At 46.0% G+C, this 22,536-nt stretch overlaps 1 protein-coding gene across 7 annotated transcripts in view; it reads left to right on the plus strand.

The window, feature by feature from the left end:
• The window catches only part of RPS6KA1 (ribosomal protein S6 kinase A1), a 70,086-nt gene extending 49,550 nt beyond the window's left edge, over positions 1 to 20,536 (plus strand). For all 7 annotated transcript variants that reach the window (XM_073317374.1, XM_073317377.1, XM_073317375.1 and 4 more), the window contains 20 exons: positions 2,406 to 2,522; positions 5,735 to 5,816; positions 6,138 to 6,218; positions 7,314 to 7,393; positions 7,983 to 8,089; positions 9,376 to 9,413; positions 9,538 to 9,680; positions 10,251 to 10,321; positions 10,746 to 10,834; positions 11,069 to 11,133; positions 12,348 to 12,450; positions 12,810 to 12,937; positions 13,971 to 14,096; positions 14,613 to 14,702; positions 15,464 to 15,622; positions 15,858 to 16,019; positions 16,791 to 16,867; positions 17,027 to 17,144; positions 17,545 to 17,682; positions 18,078 to 20,536. In XM_073317374.1, coding sequence (XP_073173475.1) covers positions 2,406 to 2,522; positions 5,735 to 5,816; positions 6,138 to 6,218; positions 7,314 to 7,393; positions 7,983 to 8,089; positions 9,376 to 9,413; positions 9,538 to 9,680; positions 10,251 to 10,321; positions 10,746 to 10,834; positions 11,069 to 11,133; positions 12,348 to 12,450; positions 12,810 to 12,937; positions 13,971 to 14,096; positions 14,613 to 14,702; positions 15,464 to 15,622; positions 15,858 to 16,019; positions 16,791 to 16,867; positions 17,027 to 17,144; positions 17,545 to 17,682; positions 18,078 to 18,200 — 2,097 coding nt within the window. In that variant the 3' untranslated portion in view covers positions 18,201 to 20,536. The remainder of the gene's footprint in view (positions 1 to 2,405; positions 2,523 to 5,734; positions 5,817 to 6,137; positions 6,219 to 7,313; positions 7,394 to 7,982; positions 8,090 to 9,375; positions 9,414 to 9,537; positions 9,681 to 10,250; positions 10,322 to 10,745; positions 10,835 to 11,068; positions 11,134 to 12,347; positions 12,451 to 12,809; positions 12,938 to 13,970; positions 14,097 to 14,612; positions 14,703 to 15,463; positions 15,623 to 15,857; positions 16,020 to 16,790; positions 16,868 to 17,026; positions 17,145 to 17,544; positions 17,683 to 18,077) is intronic.
• The last annotated feature ends 2,000 nt before the right edge of the window (positions 20,537 to 22,536 follow it).

The raw sequence follows: 22,536 nt of genomic DNA on the forward strand, positions 1-22,536 counted from the left end.
ATATAAATGTCTAGGGATTTTTTAACTGAGCTAAACTCTTGGCCTCATAGTCTTGTAGCAGGGAGTTCCACAGGACATTTTGTTTGAGAGGTGGGGAGGGACATGTTAAATGTTGTCTTTTTAATGTCCTTTGTTGCCCTGTGTTCTAGTCTTTTGAAGAAAATGTAGATGGAAGGTAGTGACTTACCTTCCTTCCACCTTTCATTATTTTCTGATCATGTCTGCTCTCGAGCTCTGTAAAAGAATGTGTTTAAACAAACCACGTGTCAGATACAGACATTGGCTTCTCTATCTCCCAGAAGAGCTGAGGCTGTAGAAAAGGATCCCTGTGTGCTGAAGATGCACTAAGGCTCCTGTGACAGGGCTACTCAGATTGCTGAGCAGATGGGGTTGTGTGTGTCTGACTTGCCAGCCACATCCTTGTTGTATGACTACAATGCCGTGTGTTGGGATTTTTAGCAGTATAAACATTATTGCCACTATTGCTTTAAAAAAACTGCTTTCAAAACTCTTATGAAATGCAGTTCAAAGAAACTGAACTCTTTTCTTTAGCTAGACGCAAAGGAATCATAGAATATCAGGGTTGGAAGGGACCTCAGGAGGTCATCTAGTCCAACCCCCTGCTCAAAGCAGGACTGATCCCCAATTAAATCATCCCAGTCAGGGCTTTGTCAAGCCTGACCTTAAAAATATCTAAGGAAGGAGATTCCACCACCTCCCTAGGTAACGCATTCCAGTGTTTCACCACCCTCTTAGTGAAAAAGTTTTTTTCCTAATATCCAACCTAAATCTCCCCCACTGCAACTTGAGACCATTACTCCTCGTTCTGTCATCTGCTACCACTGGAACAGTCTAGAGCCATCCTCTTTGGAACCCCCTTTCAGGTAGTTGAAAGCAGCTATCAAATCCCCCCTCATTCTTCTCTTCCGTATACTAAACATCCCCAGTTCCCTCAGCCTCTCCTCATAACTCGTGTTCCAGTCCCCTAATCATTTTTGTTGCCCTCCGCTGGACTCTTTCCAATTTTTCCACATCCTTCTTGTAGTGCGGGGCCCAAAACTGGACACAGTACTCCAGATGAGGCCTCACCAGTGTCGAATAGAGGGGAACGATCACATCCCTCGATCTGCTGGCAATGCCCCTACTTATACATCCCAAAATGCCATTGGCCTTCTTGGCAACAAGGGCACACTGTTGACTCATATCCAGCTTCTCGTCCACTGTAACCCCTAGGTCCTTTTCTGCAGAACTGCTGCCAAGCCATTCTGTCCCTAGTCTGTAGCAGTGCATTGGATTCTTCCGTCCTAAGTGCAGGACTCTGCACTTGTCCTTGTTGAACCTCATCAGATTTCTTTTGGCCCAATCCTCCAATTTATCTAGGGCCCTCTGTATCCTATCCCTACCCTCCAGCGTATCTACATCTCCTCCCAGTTTAGTGTCCTCTGCAAACTTGCTGAGGGTGCAATCCACACCATCCTCGAGATCATTTATGAAGATATTGAACAAAACCGGCCCCAGGACCGACCCTTGGGGCACTCCACTTGATACCGGCTGCCAACTAGACATGGAGCCATTGATCACTACCCGTTGAGCCCGACAATCTAGCCAGCTTTCTATCCACCATATAGTCCATTCATCCAGCCCATACTACTTTAACTTGCTGGCAAGAATACTGTGGGAGACAGTGTCAAAAGCTTTGCTAAAGTCAAGGAACAACATGTCCACTGCTTTCCCTTCATCCACAGAGCCAGTTATCTGGTCATAGAAGGCAATTAGATTAGTTAGGCATGACTTGCCCTTGGTGAATCCATGCTGACTGTTCCTGATCACTTTCCTCTCCTCTAAGTGCTTCAGAATTGATTCCTTGAGGACCTGCTCCATGATTTTTTCCAGGGACTGAGGTGAGGCGGACTGGCCTGTAGCTCCCAGGATCCTCCTTCTTCCCTTTTTTAAAGATGGGCACTACATTAGCCTTTTTCCAGTTGTCCGGGACTTCCCCCGATCGCCATGAGTTTTCAAAGATAATGGCCTATGGCTCTGCAATCACATCCGCCAACTCCTTTAGCACTCTCGGATGCAACACATCCGGCCCCATGGACTTGTGCACGTCCAGCTTTTCTAAATAGTCCCGAACCACTTCTTTCTCCACAGAGGGCTGGTCACCACCTCCCCATGCTGTGCTCCTCCATGGAGTGTGGCGTTTGGTAAGAGTGAAATATTTGTAAGGTGCTAGGGTATTTGCTGAAGTCCTTCTAGTGATTTTGCCCTAGAAGTTGCAAGCAGGAGATGCTTGTGTTATGGGATCAGTCCTGCTTCCCAAGAGCTTGTAGTTGTATTTGAACAGATGAGGCTTTTCCTCTGCTCTGGAGGTTTAGTCTTCCTCATCCATGTGTTTTTTATTTCAGGATGAAGGTATCGTGAAAGAAATTAACATCACACACCATGTGAAGGAGGGCTCTGAGAAGGCTGATCCTTCGCAGTTTGAACTTCTCAAAGTTCTGGGCCAAGGCTCTTTTGGCAAAGTGAGTTTGCTTCTTACTGTATCTTTATATGTCATTTAAATCTATTTTGGGGCCAGGAGATGGGAGAAGTGCACCTGGCTTCACGATTCCCACCAGCTCATAGCTGGAATAACAATTTGACTGAGTTTCTTCTGAGACCAGGTGCTGCTGCAGGAGCAGTCTGCTCCTGGAGGTCCACTCTTGCAGTCCTTGTGCATACAGTGCTCCAGTGGGCTCTAATGAGAGCTCTGACAAGCTCTCATTAGAAGAGGGAGGAAGGAGAGATCTTTGCTAATAAATGTACTAGGGCTGTCAAGCAATTAAAAAAATGAATTGCAATTAGTCGCACTGTCAATAATAGAATACCTTTTATTTAAATATTTTTGATGTTTTCTACATTTTCAAGTATATTGATTTCAGTTACAACACAGAACACAAAATGTACAATGCTCACTTTATATTTTTTATTACAAGTATTTGCACTGTAAAAAAACAAAGAAATAGTATTTTTCAATTCACCTAATACAAGTACTGTAGTGCAGTCGCTTTATCATGAAAGTTGAACTTACAAATGTCGAATTATGTACAAAAAAAAAATCTGCATTCAAAAATAAAACACTGTAAAATTTTAGAGCCTGCAAATCCACTCAGTCCTACTTCTTGTTCAGGTTTCAGAGTAACAGCTGTGTTAGTCTGTATTCGCAAAAAGAAAAGGAGTACTTGTGGCACCTTAGAGACTAACCAATTTATTTGAGCATGAGCTTTCGTGAGCTACAGCGAGCTGTAGCTCACGAAAGCTCATGCTCAAATAAATTGGTTAGTCTCTAAGGTGCCACAAGTACTCCTTTTCTTTTTACTTCTTGTTCAGCCACTTGTGCAGACAAACAAGTTTGTTTACATTTGCAGGCAATAATGCTGCTCGCTTCTTGTTTACAAAGTCACCTGAAAGTGAGAACAGGCGTTCTCATGGCACTGTTGTAGCCGGTGTCGCAAGATATTTACGTGCCAGATGTGCTAAAGATTCATATGTCCCTTCATTCTTCAGCCACCAGTCCAGAGAACATGCGTCCATGCTGATGACGGGTTTTGCTCAATAACAATCCACATCAGTGCGGACCAAAGCATGTTCATTATCATTATCTAAGTCTCATGCCACCAGCAGAAGACTGATTTTCTTTTTTGGTGGTTTGGGTTCTGTAGTTTCTGCATGAGAGAGTTTCTCTTTTAAGACTTCTGAAAGCATGCTACACACCTCGTCCCTCTCAGATTTTGAATGGCGCTTCAGATTTTTAAATCTTGCGTTAGTAGCTATTTTTAGAAATCTCACATTGGCACCTTCTTTGCATTTTGTGAAATCTGCAGTGAAAGTGTTCTTAAAATGAAAATGTGCTGGGTCATCATCTGAGACTGCTAGAACATGAAATATACGGCAGAATGCAGGTAAAACAGAGCAGGGGACACACAGTTCTTCCCCCAAGGAGTTCAGTTACAAATTTAATTAATGCATTTTTTTTTTTAATGAGCGTCATCAGCATGGAAGCATGTCCTCTGGGATGGTGGCTGAAGCATGAAGGGGCATATGAATGTTTAGCATATCTGGCACGTAAATACCTTGCATGCCAGCCAAAAAAGTGCCATGCAAATGCCTGTTCTCACTTTCTGGTGACATTGTAAGTAAGAAGAGGGCAGCATTATCTCCTGTAAATGTAAACTAACTTGTTTGTCTTAACAATTGGCTGAACAAGAAGTAGGACTGAGTGGACTTGTAGGCTCTGAAGTTTTACATTGTTTTGTTTTTGGAGTGCAGTTATGTAACAAAACACAAATCTACTTTTGTAAGTTGCACTTTCACGACAAAAAGATTGCACTACAGTACTTGTCTGAGGTGAATTGAAAAATACTATTTCTTTTGTTTATCTTTTTACAATGCAAATATTTGTAATTGAAAATAATATACACTTTGATTTCAATTACAATGCAGAATACAAAATATATATGAAAATGTAGAAAAATATCCAAAATATTTAATACATTTCAATTGGTATTCTATTGTTTAACAGTGCGATTAAAACTGTGATTAATCAACAGCCCTAAAATGTAGGTATTCCATGTGGCAAAGCAACATCCAGCTGCTCTCCGATTGGCTCTCTAACCATGTGGCAGGATAAAGAGAATTTAGGGATTCACCATCCCAGAGGACATGCTTCCATGCTGATGATGCTCATTTAAAAAAAAAAAAAATGCGTTAATTAAATTTGTAACTGAACTCCTTGGGGGAAGAACTGTGTGTCCCCTGCTCTGTTTTACCTGCATTCTGCCGTATATTTCATGTTATAGCAGTCTCAGATGATGACCCAGCACATGTTACTCTGCCCACCCTCCTCTCTCAGATTACTCTATATATGGGTGACTATCCAAGGCCTCCACTCACTTGTACTCATGATCTTTTTTTACCCTTTATGGAGGGGGAAGAAAGTGGCACCTAAACTCTCTCTTCTCTTTCAACCCATGAATAATCCATATCTAAAATCAATCTGCTGCATACAGTCTTGAGACTGGCCAATATTGCATTGGTCAATAGCCCAGATATCTCCATGGGTCACTGAGGATCTGACTAGGATTCTGAGCTCTATTTCTCATGCTGCCAAAAGAAATGGCCACTCTCCGATAATGAGGCCCCATTTCCCTGTCTGGATCCAGCCACTGTTGTATATGAGGACTTGGAAAGGAGGGGAAGCTGTCAGGGATGGCATTAATCATGAATGCCTGGGAGTCCGTCTTGCTGCCAAATCCACATGTCAGCAGGAAATCTCCTAGTACAGCGGGACACTATTGTGACTGCTTGGGTACTCCTGAGGCTGATATAGTCTGACACGGTACCAAGGGTCATGACCGGTATTGGGGATTGGCTTTTTTTTTTTCTTCTTCTTAATAGATATTGCTTTCAGTTTTGACAGTTGGAGGAAAAAAGGTGTGACGAGCAGAGGCAGGAGTGCTCTAAGGGCAAGCTTCCTTTGGAGATGGGGAGCAGGAAGGGTGAAGCATTAAAATACCCTCCCCAGGACTCTCTGGAAACCTGTAGGCTTTTGCTTGCGGAGCTCAAAGCGTTGAACTTGCTGACCCTGCAGTTCGCCGCTGTTCTGAAGTCGCATGGGGGTTTATTTGCTAGTATGCGGTAAAATTCTATCCAGACAACTTGAGTCACAAGTTGATCTCTCCTCCTGTGCATGCAGGTCTTTTTAGTAAGAAAAATCACCCCACCTGACAATGGCCAACTCTATGCCATGAAGGTCCTGAAGAAAGCAACCTTGAAAGGTGAGAAGGGCTTTCCGCGTGCTGATCCACATCTACATCCCCAAAATGGAATGAGAAGTCGTGCTGGGAAAACTCCGCACCATTCCGTCGTGATGCACCCATATCTCCCCACAGCTAGCTGACTGACTGAGGTGGGAGAGAGTAATTCAATGGTGCTCCAAGAAGGAAAGTCACTTCAGAGCTGGGACTGGGGAACCGTCTAGCTCAGACACAGTTTGGCAAGAGCTAGAGAAGCCATGGGGCTGCAGGCAGAGCCCTATAGCTGGTGTCAGGGGCACTGTGCCGTTCCGAAGGGTCTGAACTGTGCATCTCTCTCCACAGTGCGCGATCGCGTAAGGACAAAAATGGAAAGGGACATCTTAGCTGATGTGAACCATCCCTTTGTGGTGAAACTGCACTATGGTGAGTACACAGCTAGCCTTGGGCCAGAAGAACGGCAGAGCCAGTGTGTGGCAACAGCCCTGAATAGTTTCTAACAGTCCACTATGCACTACTGCAGGTGCAGGGCGTTGCTGGGGTGAGGTGTTCCCTAGGTGTCCAGCAACAGATTCTTGTTGAATGTGCTCAAAGCATTTTTCTCAAATACTGTCTGGAAGGGTTATGCCAATAGCAGTAATATGGGAGGAGCCTTTATCTGTCAAGTAGCCCCTGTCCCTCTTACTGCCTAGATTGCCCTGTTGTCTTTCTAAGCACAATTCCCCCTAAAAATGAACTCTTCCTCCGATAGGATCTTGGTCCCATGCCCTGCCTGGTTATTGAATAGGAAAATAGAACAACACAGGAGGATGAATTTTAAACCCTTGGGCTTTGTGTGTTCAGTGCAGTTCTATCTAAGCACAGAAGAGCAGGCGTAGCAGATGCACCTGAATCTGTTCCCTTTTGAAAGCTTAGTTTTGTCTTTTCCGTGTCTTTTCCGGGATCTGGTCTCCCCTCCCTTCCATTCCCCACCCTCCCTCCTAAGTTCAGAATTCTAGGGGGCTGAGCTCTCCATTGTGCGTGGCTCCAGAGGCAGCTGGTGCTGCAGTTACCAAAACAGCAGGGGAGATTTAAGAAGGCAGAATAACTCCTTGTACTAGAATTTGTTCCCAGGGTTAACACTCCTACTCCTAGGAAAGGTATCGTGGGAGATTTGTGCACTACAGTGGTCGGCACCTCTTATTTCTCCTTTGCAAAAACAGCACTTCCAGTAAGTCACTGCCTCGCAGCATGCATGCATTGATTAGGCACCGATTTCAAGGGAAGAAATACTCAATCACCTACTCAATCACCAGTGCCAATTCCTGCAGCGCCTTAGTGTTCTTGGTCCTCTCCCATCCCAGTGCTGACTTTGCAGGTGATCTCATTTTGACACCCAGTCACTAGCCATATCTGTATTGAGCCTAGTGGGAATGTGGGGCATCTAAAAACCTAAAGCCACCCATCTTTGGGTGGTATCTGACATTGCCAAGCAGTCAATGAGTAGAAGGGCACTGATTCCTGCTCTGGCCTATGTTTCAGCATTCCAGACAGAGGGCAAACTCTATCTCATCTTGGATTTCTTGAGAGGAGGAGATCTCTTTACTCGGCTTTCCAAAGAGGTGAGCATGCCTTGGGATCTTGCTGGGCTGTTCACGGTGCGTGCATGTTCAGCTCTACCAGTGTAGGCAACAGTGGGTGCCTATTGCAGAGGACCACTGGTATTTGGAGCACTGTTCTCCAGCTCATCGGAAAAGAAAACAGTGGCTACATAGATGAGGTGAGCCCTGACTGGCTAGAGCTGTGTCTCTTGCTGTGTAAAGTGACAGAGATGGGAACCAGTGACTCCCTTTCTCTGTCCTGCTGCAGTGTAGCTGCTTAATTGAACTGATTTGCTCCTATGGAGGAGGGGGCAAGGAAGGCGTCTAGGGATGGGAAGTTGATCTGCAAATTGAAGTGACAGGTAAAGATAATTGAGAACAATAGCTGATGTAAATGAAGATCCTAAATTAACATCAGCTCACTGCTTAGCAACATCTAATTGTGCTGTTTAATCTCAGGATAGCAGGAAATACAAGTCTGAAGGGGTGAGAGGGAGCAAGTGGCTGGGTATGTTGGTGAGGGGATGTTTGGGATGGGAAACAACTTCATGGTATGTTCTTGGGAGGCTGATTTCTTATAACTCAGGTGTCTGTCTCCTCTGTCCCTCAGGTAATGTTCACTGAGGAAGATGTGAAGTTCTACCTAGCTGAGCTGGCTCTGGGGCTTGATCATTTACACAGCCTGGGAATCCTATACCGAGACCTCAAACCAGAGAAGTATGTATAGCAGAACTTTACGATGCCTCTGATTTAATGACAAAGCACTGGGCCAGCTCTTCTGCAGCTCAATCTCACGTCTGTAGTCTTTAAATGCCAAAGCATCGTCCTGTTAAGCTGAGAAAGTAGGCTGGACGAAGGAGTAGCAGTAGCCTAAATCTCTTGTGTGGAAAGAGAGAAGGAGAAGAAGGCTCCAGCTTTCTCCTTCCCTTCCTAGGCAGCCGGGCTGGGAACACTGGCGCAGCATGCTTGCCCTCTTCTGGGCTAGGAGAGCACTCGTGCTAGTCTACAGCTCCCAGCTGACTCTGGCAGTAGTGGGCTATATAGTGAGCAATGAACAGTCCCCCAGGGGAGGGGCTATGCAAAAAGCAGGACCTCTGTAGAGATACACATCACTTGTGCAACTGAATAGTCCTTGCACAGAAATCGTTTGGGACCCAGTTCACATGAAGCCTGAGGGTTGGGCTCAGAATCTTGCACATCACATCAGATGACCTAGACACAGTCAGAGAGAGAGAGAATGGATTCCAGGGGAGTATGGAATAGTAGGGCAGTTGTTTCTGACAATAGCAGACTTCTTTTTAAGCTTTGCTTTTTCTTGTTGACCCAAGGACTCAGATTCTGTATTCTAGCTGACTAAAATGCTGGCTTGCTTATAATAGCAAATACTAGGAGTACTCCAAAGAGACTGTATAAAGGCTCAGGCATCAAACCCCCCTGTAGAGCCATCAAAGGAAAAGTAGGGGTTCTTCAAATCTCCTCTGCTATAGTGCCTACAAAAAGCTTAACAGTTAGGCCGTGGGTGTGCTGAGGCAGCTGCATGTCCTGCTGACCAGTGTTGTCTCATTGATTCCATGTAGTCCTCTGTCTGTCCATCTGTTGTCTCTTGTCTTTATACTTGTATTGTAAGCTCTTTGGGGCAGGAGTGTCTTTTTGTTCTGTGTTTGTATAATGCCTAGCACAGTGGGTTCCTGATCCAGGACTGGAGCTCCAAGATGCTACGGTATTTTAAATAATGGAGTCCTTGCACAAAGCATCCCTGTTAGGAGGGAGAGTGTAAGTGGCTGGAGGAAAGTGGGGCCATTCTCTTTGCATCATACATCTTGATGAAAGGGTTTAAACCATCGGGGCTGAAAGTGGTGGAGTTAAGATCTGTTTCTGGGGTTCTTAAAGCTTTTTAACTAGCCTCTCAGGAGCAGAAAAAAGTGCTGGATCGCTTGTTAATATCTCTGTTACGGTAATGATCATTGGTGTTTACATGCCTGTCTCTCTTCTCACTCTCACAGCATCCTCTTGGATGAAGAAGGACACATCAAACTCACAGGTAAGGTGACTCCAAAAATCTTGCACTACAGCAGACTTGCAGCTTGAGATACAGACATTCTTCCATGCCTGTCCTCTATTTGTAGAAAGTGGGCATGTGTTCATGGTTTTTCTCTTTTGTGTAGATTTTGGTTTGAGTAAAGAAGCCATTGACCATGAGAAGAAAGCATATTCCTTCTGTGGGACAGTGGAATATATGGCACCAGAAGTTGTGAATCGTCAGGGCCACACCCACAGCGCTGACTGGTGGTCATATGGTGTATTAATGGTATGGTAGCTAACTAGCATGTTTGAAGCCTAATTTTATGGTGGCTCTTTAAATGGCAGCTCTGGAGAGATGGTGCAATATCTCTGTGCGTTATACTGTATCTCTAACAGAGAACTATTGAACTGGGAAAGATCTAATAATCACTCCGATGTTTCCAAGCTCCCATATAAGTTACTCTGCCCAAAGCGATCAGTAGTGAAGTGCAACGAATTTCACAGGGATCAGCTACATTCATAGCTGTTCCATGTAGAATTTAGATGGTTTCTGACAATCTCTCAAGACTGTCACATTTTGTCTCATTAAGACCACTTAAGTTTCTTGTTAAGATACTTTCATTTCAGACTGGAAGTGATGCTAGTGTTCCTTGTTTGGATCTAGAGCTGCCACCTGGTGGCGATTCAATCCATGACCCTTTCAGCTCTAAGGAGTTCTTTGAAAGACTATGTAAATTACCATTAACCCTATTAAGGGTCAGTGTTACAGGGCTCTCTGCCTAAAGCATATTAGGATCTGCTGCTCCTCGAAACTCTCACTCAATCATTTAACCTTCTCTCTTGCTCTTCTTTCCAGTTTGAGATGCTCACTGGCTCTCTGCCATTCCAGGGAAAAGACCGTAAGGAGACAATGACCTTCATTCTCAAGTAAGAGGAGTTATTCTTCAGTGTCTCTACAGGGGCAAAGCTTGCTGCTCTGCTCCTAGGATAGGGTGACCAGATGTCCTAATTGTATAGGGACAGTCCCAATATTCAGGGCTTTGTCTTATATAGGCTCCTATTACTTCTCACCTCTGTCCTGATTTTTCATACTTGGTATCTGGTCACCCTATGCTAGGATGTCCGGAATTTTGCATCCTGGGGGTTATAACAGTTTAATGGCATTAATTTGCAAGAATTTCTATAAACAGACTTACAGAGGGCACAGTGTTAAAATACTGAGCGAAAAACTGACTATCTCTCATACGTCAAGGGAAGACGTGGGAAGCTAGGTGGCAGAGGAGCTGCAGTCAGCGCCTGTTTGTTTGTTTTACTTACTCATAGTTAATTGCACAATTTCTCTTCTTTCCAGAGCAAAGCTGGGCATGCCTCAGTTCCTGAGCTCCGAAGCACAGAGTCTCCTGCGAGCCCTTTTCAAAAGAAATCCAGCCAACAGATTAGGTAAGACATCTGGTATTACATTGTTTCTGGGAGCACCAGGTGCAACATCTTGGCTCCTGTTGTCCAAGTAGGTCAGATACATTTGGATTTTGGCTAGGTTCTCCCGCATATCTCAGTACAGCTTGATTCCCACTAATACCCAGTCACATTGCACAGTGGATTTTTGCCTTGCTTATTTTGTTAGCAGTGGAGTGGGTATATAGCACTAAATCCAGAGTGATGTCTGTCTTCCAGGTTCTGGTACAGATGGGGCAGAAGAGATAAAGCGTCACCCTTTCTACTCCACCATTGACTGGAATGTGAGTATTGAACCTTTCTTTGCTTAGATATTGGATTCTACATGCTCTCAAACTTGCATACCAATGAAGGGGAGAGGCATGAGTCACTTGACTGACTTAGCTCTGCAATAATACAGATGCTTATAGAGTGACCGGCAGTCAACAGGCTGTGTCCTATTGTTCATCAGCTGTCAGAGTCCTTCCCCAAACCAGTGTTTGCACAAAAGGAACGGGAGTCACCTGGATGGCTGAAGTAGGAAACTGAACAGAAATCATGTTTGTCACGGCAAATACCCTACATGTGTGAATTCAGATCAAAATGAGATCATCCGTCTCTTGCAGTGGAAGCTAATCTGGGATTTAGCAGGAGAGGGATGGCCTCGGAGGTATTGGAAAATATCCTTGAGGGACAGGAATCTTTGGAAGGAATGGATCTACAGTTGGAAAGACAGAAACTGTCCTAATAGAATAATATCTGGCTGAAGCGATTGGGCCAGGATGGTTTGGTGACTAAGACTGGAACTCAGTTTCCTGCTTTACCACAGGCTTCCTGTGTAACTTTGAGCAAGTCACGTGATCTCTTGGCACCTGTGTTCCCCATCTCTACTCCTGTACCTTGGAGAGGTCATCTGAGGACTGGCCAGTTAGTGCTTGAGGCATTCGGATACTGTGGTGATGGAGGCTATAGAAGACCTAGAAATGCTTTAGAACAGACCTCCCATGATGCTGGGATAGGGAACCTCTCAAACTATCTTCAAGTAGCAATTCAGAAAGGCTGTGGGAAGGAAAAAACTCCCTGCCAGGAATTCCTCTAGCTGTTCCTAGATGTAGGTTTCAGGCCCAGCATCTGATGCCAGAGTGAGCAGAGAAGACACAGCAGACCCTGGTGGCATAAACTAGTTCCTGGATAGCTGGCTTCTTGGCTCCCTGCAGATACAAGGTGTTTTGGCTCTTGGGTAGCAGATGCCTAGGGAGGAGAAATACTGCAAGCTTCTGCCACAGAAGTGACTCAACAGCTCCATGGAAGGGCCTTCCAATGAGAGACTTAAACTCTGACTGAGCTATAATTCTTCACTACGCTACCAAGCAATTTCCAGCTTGTAAAGTTTCCTCCTCATGACTTCTCGTTCCTGGTAAATCCATCCCCTTAGGGTGTTTGGGAATGTCTGCCAATTGGGACACCTCCCTGTCAGGGATGGTTTGCTGAATGGCATCCTTGGCGTTCTGTTTTGCAGAAGCTATATCGCAGGGAGATCAAACCACCTTTCAAGCCTGCAGTGGCACGACCAGATGACACCTTTTATTTTGACACAGAGTTCACCTCTCGTACGCCGAAAGGTTTGTGTGCACCCCAGTAAACAGGAAATTGGTACTGGATGCTCTGGCTGTATAAACACACAGTACTGGGGTGAGGCGTATTACACTGACTCCTATTCCAGCAGGACTAGGCCTGTCCTCACTGTAAAATGAGGAACACTGACTTCAGAGGGTTACAGCTCTCGACAAGGAGTAGGTGGCGCAGAAGTAAAATCTGCAGGGGGCTCTCATGGGTAAATGGTCTATTCAGCTGTGGAATAATATGCGGTATGGCTACTGTCTAGTACTATGGAGTAACCATAACTCTTAGTATGCGAGGGGTAAATTGTCAGCTACTGGCAGGCTGCTGCAGGACCACTCTTTTTCCTGACTTATTCCAGACTCCCCCGGAATTCCCCCAAGCGCGGGGGCCCATCAGCTCTTCCGAGGGTTCAGTTTTGTGGCAACTGGATTGATGGAGGACGGCATGGTCAAACCTACCCAGGCACCTCTGCATTCTGTGGTACAGGTAAGGGGACCAGACCAAGGAAAGACCTATCTTAAACTGCAGTGGTAATTCCAGAAGCCTGGCATGGCTCAGCCAGACAATGAGGGCTGATAAGTGACAGCCTGGCTGAAGCCTGAGGGCAAGGCTTTTTCCTGTGGAAAAGGAGGGATTTCCTCTTGCAAACTCCCTGAGCAGTTCCCCGGTGGATTCCAGATACGTGTATGAATTTGTTCAATAGCTTAGCCAGGCTGTGGATGTGAACAAGAGGAAGGGCAGGGGAGAAAAGGCAGCTCTTGATCACCTATTACAAATGAAGAGACCTAGCCTATAGTGGGCCAAGGTAAAGTCACCACATAACCTCCTGTGGCAAGATTACTAGAGATCAGACTTCAACATGCTACAAGATCAAAAATCCTGAAAGGTTTGACCCAATCGTGCATGTTTACGCACAGGACCAGAGGATTCATATCCTGCTGGGGCAAGCTCAACCCTTCATCCTGCAGCGGCAAGTCAGTTGAGTCGATGCAGCTTGCCATATGTGGGTCTTTCGGATGAAATGGCCTATGATTTTTCAAAGGGTTTAAGGCAGTTATGTGCCCAGATTTCATTGAAATTAAATAGGATTTAGATGCCTAGCTCCCTTAGGGACCTTTGAAAATTACAGCCTTAAAGACCAAGGTCCTTTCAGCTTTGCTTGAATGCTGAAGATCCTGTGACTCTTTCCGTAACTTCCCCGGGCTGGTGAACTGTTCAGCCAAGAACACCAGGGCCCTGCCCCAACTCTGTGCCATGTGGCTGCTGTCCCCCACCTTAGAGGTGGTTGCATTTCAATGGGTGGTAGCTCTGGGCTGAAAGGCACTCTAGAAATGTGGTTTGCATTTGCCCTTCTTTCTTATTCTCCCTGCCAAGGACAGGGAGAGTAAGAAGCTGTGTGATACAGCGGGTAGCAGTCAGTCAGTCCATCCTCCATTTTGTTGGTGTACAGATACTGTGGTGTTTCCCTAAACTAACACTTTTTTTTCCTTGTTTCGTGTCTCCATTCATCCCACTGTAGCAGCTGCATGGCAAGAGCCTCCAGTTTAATGAAGGCTACGTAGTGAGGGAGACGATCGGTGTGGGCTCCTATTCAGTGTGTAAACGCTGCATTCATAAATCCACCAACATGGAATATGCCGTCAAGGTTTGCAGTCTGCCATCTCTTGCTCATGTGCACTCCCACACTCAGGTTTCCTTTTTACTCTAGTAACAGCCTCTGAAAATAAAACGGAGTGAAGTGCCGTTGTCCCTGCGGCTCTGTACAATCCTGCAAGAAGCCAGGCTGGATTTCTGGGCTGGGGGTCCTGGGTCCAACAGAAGTGACCTTCTGTTCCAGGAGAGGGAAGTTTGGTACCATACCTGACTTCTCAGTAATTGCACTTGTGTGTTGGGCTTTAGGGATTCCATCGAGTGCTTCTTGGCCTGAACAAAGGCTGATGTGGTGCCCCATGTGATCATGGGGATGTACAACTGACCGTAAAATGAGTTGTTCTGGAAATCAAGACAGCAGGAGGTGGGGAGTGGAGATAATTTTAGAATCTCAAACCTGGCTAAATTCTGCCGCGCTCCGCCTGTAGTTTCTCCATGCACACGGCTCTGTCCTACCTGCCTTGCAGAAGGACCCCAGTCCTGGCTAACACTGACCTGTGTTCTCCTGCAGATCATTGATAAGAGTAAACGAGACCCTTCTGAGGAGATGGAGATCCTCCTGCGGTACGGGCAGCACCCAAACATCATCACACTGAAAGATGTGAGTGTAACCGTGTTGAACGTGCACCGAAGCAGAGATGTTGTCTCTGAAAGCACAGGCAGGCCTGCCTGCTGAGGCTGAAGCTGTTGCTCCTGAGAACCCCCCAGTAGAATGGTGGCAGGTCTGGGGAGGTGTCAGAGCTCCCCAGCAATGTGCTGGGGGAGATGGAGGGTTTCTGTAGAGCTTGTGGTAGAAGTACTAGCGGCCTGCTTTGGAAACATCCCATTGGATGTGCACTGTGGGTTTCTGATACCACCTGATTGCTACAAGTCCTAGCTCAGAGCGGCTGTCTCTCTCAAGCCATAGCTTGCTTCACCATACACAGCTACTTTCCCTTGAAGTATCACTGAATTTCTTAGTGCGCCCAGCGGCTGTGGTGTCATCAGGTCTTCCAGCAGTGAGCAGCGCTTCTTTGGTCCATGCTCCATTCCTTACCTGATCCCAGGCAGAGTGCACACAGCATTAAACCAGCCTGTTCCCCCAGCACTGCCTGGTAACAAAGGCTGCGTAGAGGAGTCCCTCCACTTGTGAATCAAAACTTGGCTCTGCTTCAGCTTTTTAAAGAGCTTGTGAAAGTCCCCTCCAACTAGATCTGCATGCGACTAAACAGCACATAATACATGCAGGAAATGACTTTAATATGGCCACAGGGTGCGTGGCTGTAGGTAACTCTGCCCCCAGAACGTACGTGTGTGTGTGTGTGAGAGAGAGAGAGAGCATTATTGTTTTAGGGACTAACCCCAGCATGACTGCTTTGGCAGGTGTATGATGACGGGAAGCATGTCTTCCTGGTGACTGAGCTGATGAGAGGAGGGGAGCTGCTGGACAGGATCCTCAGACAGAAGTGTTTCTCTGAGCGGGAGGCCAGTTCTGTGCTGCACACGATCTGTAAAACTGTAGAGTATCTGCATTCTCAAGGGGTGAGTACGGGAGGCTGAGATGCTGACCGGTCCCTGCGCAATCAAGTGGAAAGCAGGCGGGCACAGGGCTACTATCCTGCCCCTTCTCCAGGAAGTAGCTGCCTGTTCGGATACATTTCAGTCTTGAGACAGGCCAGGCATGAAATCTAAGACTGTGCCATTCGCTTCACCTGCAGCCTTGAGTGCAGCTGCCAGAGGTGTGTGACAGCAGCACCTGCTGTTGTTTACTTCACAGGTAGTTCATCGAGACTTGAAACCCAGCAACATTCTCTACGTGGATGAGTCTGGAAACCCAGAGAGCATTCGCATTTGTGACTTTGGCTTTGCCAAGCAGCTGAGAGCTGAGAATGGCCTTCTCATGACCCCTTGCTACACTGCAAACTTCGTGGCCCCTGAGGTAAGCGGCTCATGACCTGAAACTCTCGCTGTCCTCCATCAGGCTGTGGTTCTCTGCCAACATTAGTTACCTGCTGAAATGTTGGCCAGGGCTAGCTCTGGTACACTCTGCCAGCAGGGCCCGCTTTGGGGAGCAGGCAAAAGTGGAAATACTCTCCCAGTATGAAACTAACTGAGGCAAGTTCTGGGACTAGGTTTCATACCCTCCTGCTTCTTTTCTTTCCTACCCTCTATCTATTGCCTCCTCGTGAAGTATTGGCACAATTCAAACCCAAATGATTCTGTCAACTCCCTTTCCTAGTCTAGAAGTTGCCCCCTGATTTATTTCTGTCTCCTGCAATCTCTGGGTTCCTTAACAAACTTGCTCTATTGGTGGGGCTTTAGAAGCAGTGACCCTCCATTTCAGGACTGGGTGGGTCGCTGGCTTGCAAACAAGCCCCTCATTTAGGGGGCTGAAAAGCCAGTGTACTGGCCACCTAATTCAATGAGTATATCTAGGTGTCAGAGAACTGGCTTCCCAGTAGAATTAATATGCAGAGTGTGATTCTGTTCGTGCTTGATTCTTTTCCATGGCTATTTTGACATGCCTGAGATGTTTCCTCTTCAGCCATGGAACCAAAGCCAAGCTGAGTCCCAGCCTTCAGCCCCTGACCCTGACAGAGCCGTAGAAAAGTCCGGCACGCAGGCAAAGGGGTCAAACCGATGCTCATTGCCTCACAGAGCAGGAACTCTGAGAGAAACTGACATCTTTCCCTTGGCTTATTCTGCATAGGTACTAAAACGTCAAGGCTACGATGAGGGATGTGACATCTGGAGTTTAGGGATACTCCTCTATACGATGCTGGCAGGGTAAGTACCTGCTGCGTTTACCCACTGACGGCATCTGTGGGTATATTGCTCATGGGTGTGCCCTGCTGCAGAGGCCGTATTGCCCTTCTTGGCTATCACTCACTCAGATTTCAGTTCTGCTCGGTTAGAAGAGGAACCTGCAAATTTTTTGTTTTTCAGATACACTCCTTTTGCAAATGGGCCCAGTGACACCCCAGAGGACATCTTGAGCCGAATAGGCGGGGGGAAGTTCACTCTCAAAGGAGGAAATTGGGACACGGTTTCTGAGGCAGCCAAGGTAGGGTCTGGTACCTGCATTAAGTCTGTAGCTCAGGTCAAGTAAGGACAGCTGCTGTGCAGCCTGTTTAAAATAAACCTCCCTACTGCTTTCACTTTTTCTTCCCGCACCATTTGGGTTCAGTAGCTCCCATCTCACATGCACGTTTCCTTCCAAAACAGGGGCAGCGGTGCCTCTGTAGGGCACTTCAGCATTTTGCAATTAGTGCTGGCATGCAATACCAATCTATAGTGGCCCATCCGTGGCCATTGAGGCTCAGCCCCATCTTTTGTGGCCAGGCTGATAGCTGCTATTCCCCAGGATAACGAATTTCTAAGTCTGGCCTTTGAATGAGATGAACCTCTCTCTGATGGGTTTGCACCACCTTTCTGAAGTCTAATTCTCTGAATGCTTGCTCCAGGATCTGGTAACAAAGATGCTCCATATTGACCCTCACCAGCGCCTGACAGCCAAACAAGTTCTGCAGCATCCCTGGATAACGCAGAAGGATAGGTTACCCCAGAGCCAGCTGAGTCACCAGGATGTACAGCTTGTAAAGGTACGCATTGTGGGGCTGTGCCTGGCCTGTGGTGCATTCAGCAGTGCCCTCTTGCTCCATCACCACCTCTGGGTAGCAGGTAAAGCAGACTCAAGGTGTGGGGGGTAGGGTGATCAGGACAGAACATCTGCTGCCAGGGCAAAGGAATGATCTGGGGGAAGTTGCAGTGGGAGGGGAATGGTAAGTAAGTACAAGGCAGAAACTGACTCCTGCAGGCCACAGAAAGACTTCTGATAATCTCTCTCCTAAAAAGAAACCAGTTTCTCATATGATGGCCAGCCTACCATGAAGTAATTTTCAGTAGGGTACAAAGATATTTCTGCCTCCCAGCTATTATTGGTGGATGCAGTCCCGTGACAATTCAGTGACTTCTTTTTTTCATTCTTTTCTCCAAGGGAGCCATGGTTGCAACATACTCTGCATTAAACCGCTCCAAGCCAAGCCCCCAGCTGAAGCCCATTGAGTCATCCATTCTGGCACAGAGGCGGGTGAAGAAGCTCCCCTCCACCTCACTGTAGTAGGAAGCCTGGGCAGTCCATGCCATCGCTGTGCAGTGCTGTCACTCCTGACATTGCACAAGCTGCTGAAGATGGGAAGCAGGGAAACAGGCAGGAAAACAACGTGTGAAAGGAAGCCCATTTGCAAACTGTCTTCCTCCAAACCATGTCAAGGCCAAGTGCCTTTTTCCTTCTGAAAGACTAGCTCTTCTCTTTGTGGACTCGCCTGTCCTGATAGAAGTTCACTGTAAAACCTTTTTTTAAAAAGTGTAAATTGATACAATTTTTAAAGGGATCCATTTGTGTATATGAGGACTAGAATATATAATCTGTGTAATGATGTCACGAAAGAGCAAATCTGATTTGTCTTTTCCTGTGAAGGGCCAGACCTTGGTTCTAGACACATCACCTTTCATGGCTGATTTGGGGTTCAGAGCTGGTGCAGCTGGAAGTCTGACCCTTTTTTTTTCTCCCCCCCCCCTCAAACTTTTTGTACCCTCCCCAATGTCAAACTAGCAGCTGTTCTTTCCACCTATTAGAGAAGTCGCGGCATTTTTGTGTACAGTTTGTAAAACCAGTTCTTAAATTTCAACCTGTAGGTTTTGGTTTCCCCCACATGGCTGCTGTAAGAGAGCATAAGCCATTTTAAGCACCTACTTGGTTAAACTGTCCCAGATACCTGCAGGGTCTGGACCATTCCTTCTCTTTCCCCCAGCATTCATTCAGGATTCTGTTGGATGAACAGATGCTGATGGGGAAGAAATATTCTCTTTTGTGAAGTCAAGTCTTTCTGGGTTGGCTTTGGTTTCTTTCTTTTTTATTCCTGTTTCACTTAGCACCATCCAGGAATCCATGATGCAAAGCAAAATCTTTTTCTTTTTTATTTTTTAATTTAATTTTGTTCTATGGCTGGTAACTCAGGGTTTCTGTCTGAACTTTATAATAAACATGTCATTCAGTTGAAGTTATTTTACTGGCTGAATGTTCACCCATCCCTTTAGCTACAGAATAAGCTATGCTAGTCACCGCTCCTCTCTTTTAAAATGGGGATGATGGTATTTGCCTGCCTTTTGTAAAGCGTTTTGACATCTACAGATGAAAAGATGTGTGTATAAATGCATTTCTTCTCCCCAGGTGTCTCAGTGGTGGGGGAACTCAGTGCTGCTAATAGCTAAATTATGCCATCTTCACTCAAGTTTAGAACTCACTCTGCAACTGAAATCGTTAGGATTAATTGTGGAATAAGGCACTAATCAAGATTTAAGGATGGCAGAATCTGGCCTGTAGAGGGGAAACTCTTATTTACAGGAACTAAATATCACAATCTTAATAGAAATCAGCCCTCAGAGACTACAGTAACTCCTCACTTAAAGTTGCATTTTTCGGGAATATAACTACAACGTTAAGTGAAATAATGTTAAATGAATCCAATTTTCCCATAAGATTTAATGTAAATGCGGGGGGTTAGGTTCCAAAGAAATTTTTGGGGGGAAGACAAAAGGCATTCTGTATTGTACTGTACTGTGTGTGGGAAGTGCCCCTGGCTTATCCCACACAGGCACAGCCTGCTGCAGGCAAGGACACTAGGAAGCACCTTCGCAGCAACAATGGCAGCTTACCCGGAGAAGAACAGGCACCGACTTTGCCGGAGGATGCTCCAGGCCCGCCTCTTCCCACCCCCACTCCACCTCCTCTCTGGAGCACGCTGCATCCCCACTCCTTCCCCCCCTCCTTGCCCCCGAAAGTCCTAAGCGCCTCCAAACAGCTGTTTGGTGGCACTTAGGACTTTCTGAGAGGGAGGGGGAGGAGTGGAGATGCAGCACTTCCACACTCCTCCCCCTCCCTCCCAGAAAGTCCTAAGCGCTGCCAAACAGCTGTTTGGCGGTGGGGGAAGCACTGAGAGGGAGGGGGAGGAGGCAGAGAAAAGGAAATAGTGTGATACTCCCTTGTAAAGTTGCTGCTCTTCCACAAAATCTTACAAGCAATGGACAGAGCAGGCAGCCAAATGACATTATAAGGGAGCACTGTACAACTTTAAACGAGCATGTTCCCTAATTGAGCAGTGATGTAACTTTGAAACAACATTAAGCGGGAGGACGTTAAGTGTGGAGTTACTGTACTTCTAGCCCTGTTCATCTGAACTTTTTGAGTCCTTCTGAACCCTTAGATATTGTAGTATTGAGACCTAGATTCCTAGCTGCCTTGTATATCCTGGGTGCCTCCCTCCCGTGTGTCTGTGTGGATCTTCAGTGAGAGGAACTGGGGAAATCTTGAAATAACTGTATAAGGATGGCTTCCAGGACTGAACTGAGCAACTCTCTTCAGTGTGACAGGTTTCAGAGTAGCAGCCGTGTTAGTCTGTATTCGCAAAAAGAAAAGGAGTACTTGTGGTACCTTAGAGACTAACAAATTTATTTGAGCATAAGCTTTCGTGAGCTACAGCTCACTTCATCAGATGCATCTGATGAAGTGAGCTGTAGCTCACGAAAGCTTATGCTCAAATAAATTTGTTAGTCTCTAAGGTGCCACAAGTCCTCCTTTTCTCTTCAGTGTGTGAATCTCAGCTGTATTTACTGCTCTTGAGAGCAGAGAAGTGTCAACTTTCCTTGGTTTGCCCCAGTAGACTCTCTAATGGGAGTCCTCCAATTTAAAAGTTTCCTTTTCCTTGCAGCAATCCAACAGCACAAGTATCTTTCTCCCTTCAGTTACTCTGAATAGCCCCTCCCACTTGCCATCTACTCTGAAGCCTTGCTGTTGAGATGTCCACTCGCTATTCCCAGCAACACAGGTCCATCTATTAGGGTATGCCTACATGGGGAAATTGACCAGCATAGCTATAGTAAAATAATTATTCTTCCATTGCTATGTCATTTTAACTCCCCCATACTTTGGAAGTTGGAAGCAGAGTAATTAATCTGGAGTAAGAGTTTTACAATGGCATGACTACAGTGAAATAGTCATTCTGCTCTAGCTATGCTGGTCAATTTCCCTGCGTAAACAGAACTGACTTTCCTCAGGGACATCAGAAGACTTAAGCAGTGAGGTCAATGGAGTTGTGCCTGCTTGAATCTGGCCTTGATCCATAGTTTAGTGGCGGGTGGTTTGGGTCCTTTGCATGTAACGGCTTCTTTAAAAATTCTTTTCCCTTCTGGTTTGTCTCAGGTCTGGCACACGCTGGTATGGTGTCTCTTGTATCCATGCCAACAAGGCTGTCTTATGTTACTACTCCTCCTCCTCTGTGCATCAGCGTCTGTGTCAATACAAATGTGTTCAGAGTTAGGAATCAGATAAACTGTTTGGCGCATGGGGCCGCTCACCTTGAACTTTTGGTATGTTGCCCAAACTGTTAGCTGTAGACCGTATCAATTTATTGACAACAAGAGATTGAAGCATAAATGTTCTTGGAATGTAGAGGATACTTCCCAGCCAACTTTGGGGTTGAAACTTTCCATTCTAACCAGCTTGAACGTGTTTGAAATGCTGCTCATATTCACCACTTGCAGTGAGCCTCAGAACAACATGGAGGGTCTGGAGCAGGTCTAGAAACCAATATTTGTCCTGCTTGAAAGGTGGTCTAACAATCACAATTTCATAAGGTCATCACATATGCACTCTGATACAATAGTTATTTAAGCAGGATGGACACCTAAGGCCTCACAGAATCCTCCCCACAGAGGTACTGTTGTATTCATTTAGATGGAATATGGGGGCTAAAGGTGTTAACATAACCCATTCGCTGTCCAACATTTAAATAGTGTTAAACAAGGTTCAGGGTTTGGTATACAGAGACATCAGCCACCTTTAGACATGGAAAGATACAGAAAAGGAAAAACCGCATTTGAAATGTGAAGTATTAAGTAAGGCTTTCAATTTTGACAACATTTCTTGTTCCCATTCCTTTTCCCTTTAGCTGGAGAGAATTTTAGAAGGACAACCCCCTTTGTCTGACAGCCTCTTAGACTTATTAAAGATGGTAATAACTGTCCTTTTGGGGAAAAAAGAGAAGAAATTAGTTCAGATGAGCTGGAACAGTTCTTGAAGTCCAATCCCATTTCCTCCCAGCTGGTGCTGGGATCTAGCTGGACCTTGTAAGGCTGGCAATGCTATATCTGGGTCCCTCTCTCTGGTCTGGTCAGAACCGCTCAGGATTAGGATGACGAAGGTCCGGGGTCCCAGGAGATGGTGGGAGTGACAGCATGATGGAGAAGCTCATTTTACTTTCCTCCATCTGTTCTTCTGTATTGTGCCCCAAAATCTTTCTATAAGGACCTACAAAGGAAATGGTGGGTAGAATAGCCCATTGCCTCATTATTTTGTCATCAAATAAGCCTAATATCCAACACCCCACTTTTGGTTC

Source organism: Lepidochelys kempii, chromosome 19 (genome assembly GCF_965140265.1).
Source record: "Lepidochelys kempii isolate rLepKem1 chromosome 19, rLepKem1.hap2, whole genome shotgun sequence".
In the NCBI taxonomy this organism is placed as follows: domain Eukaryota; kingdom Metazoa; phylum Chordata; order Testudines; family Cheloniidae; genus Lepidochelys; species Lepidochelys kempii.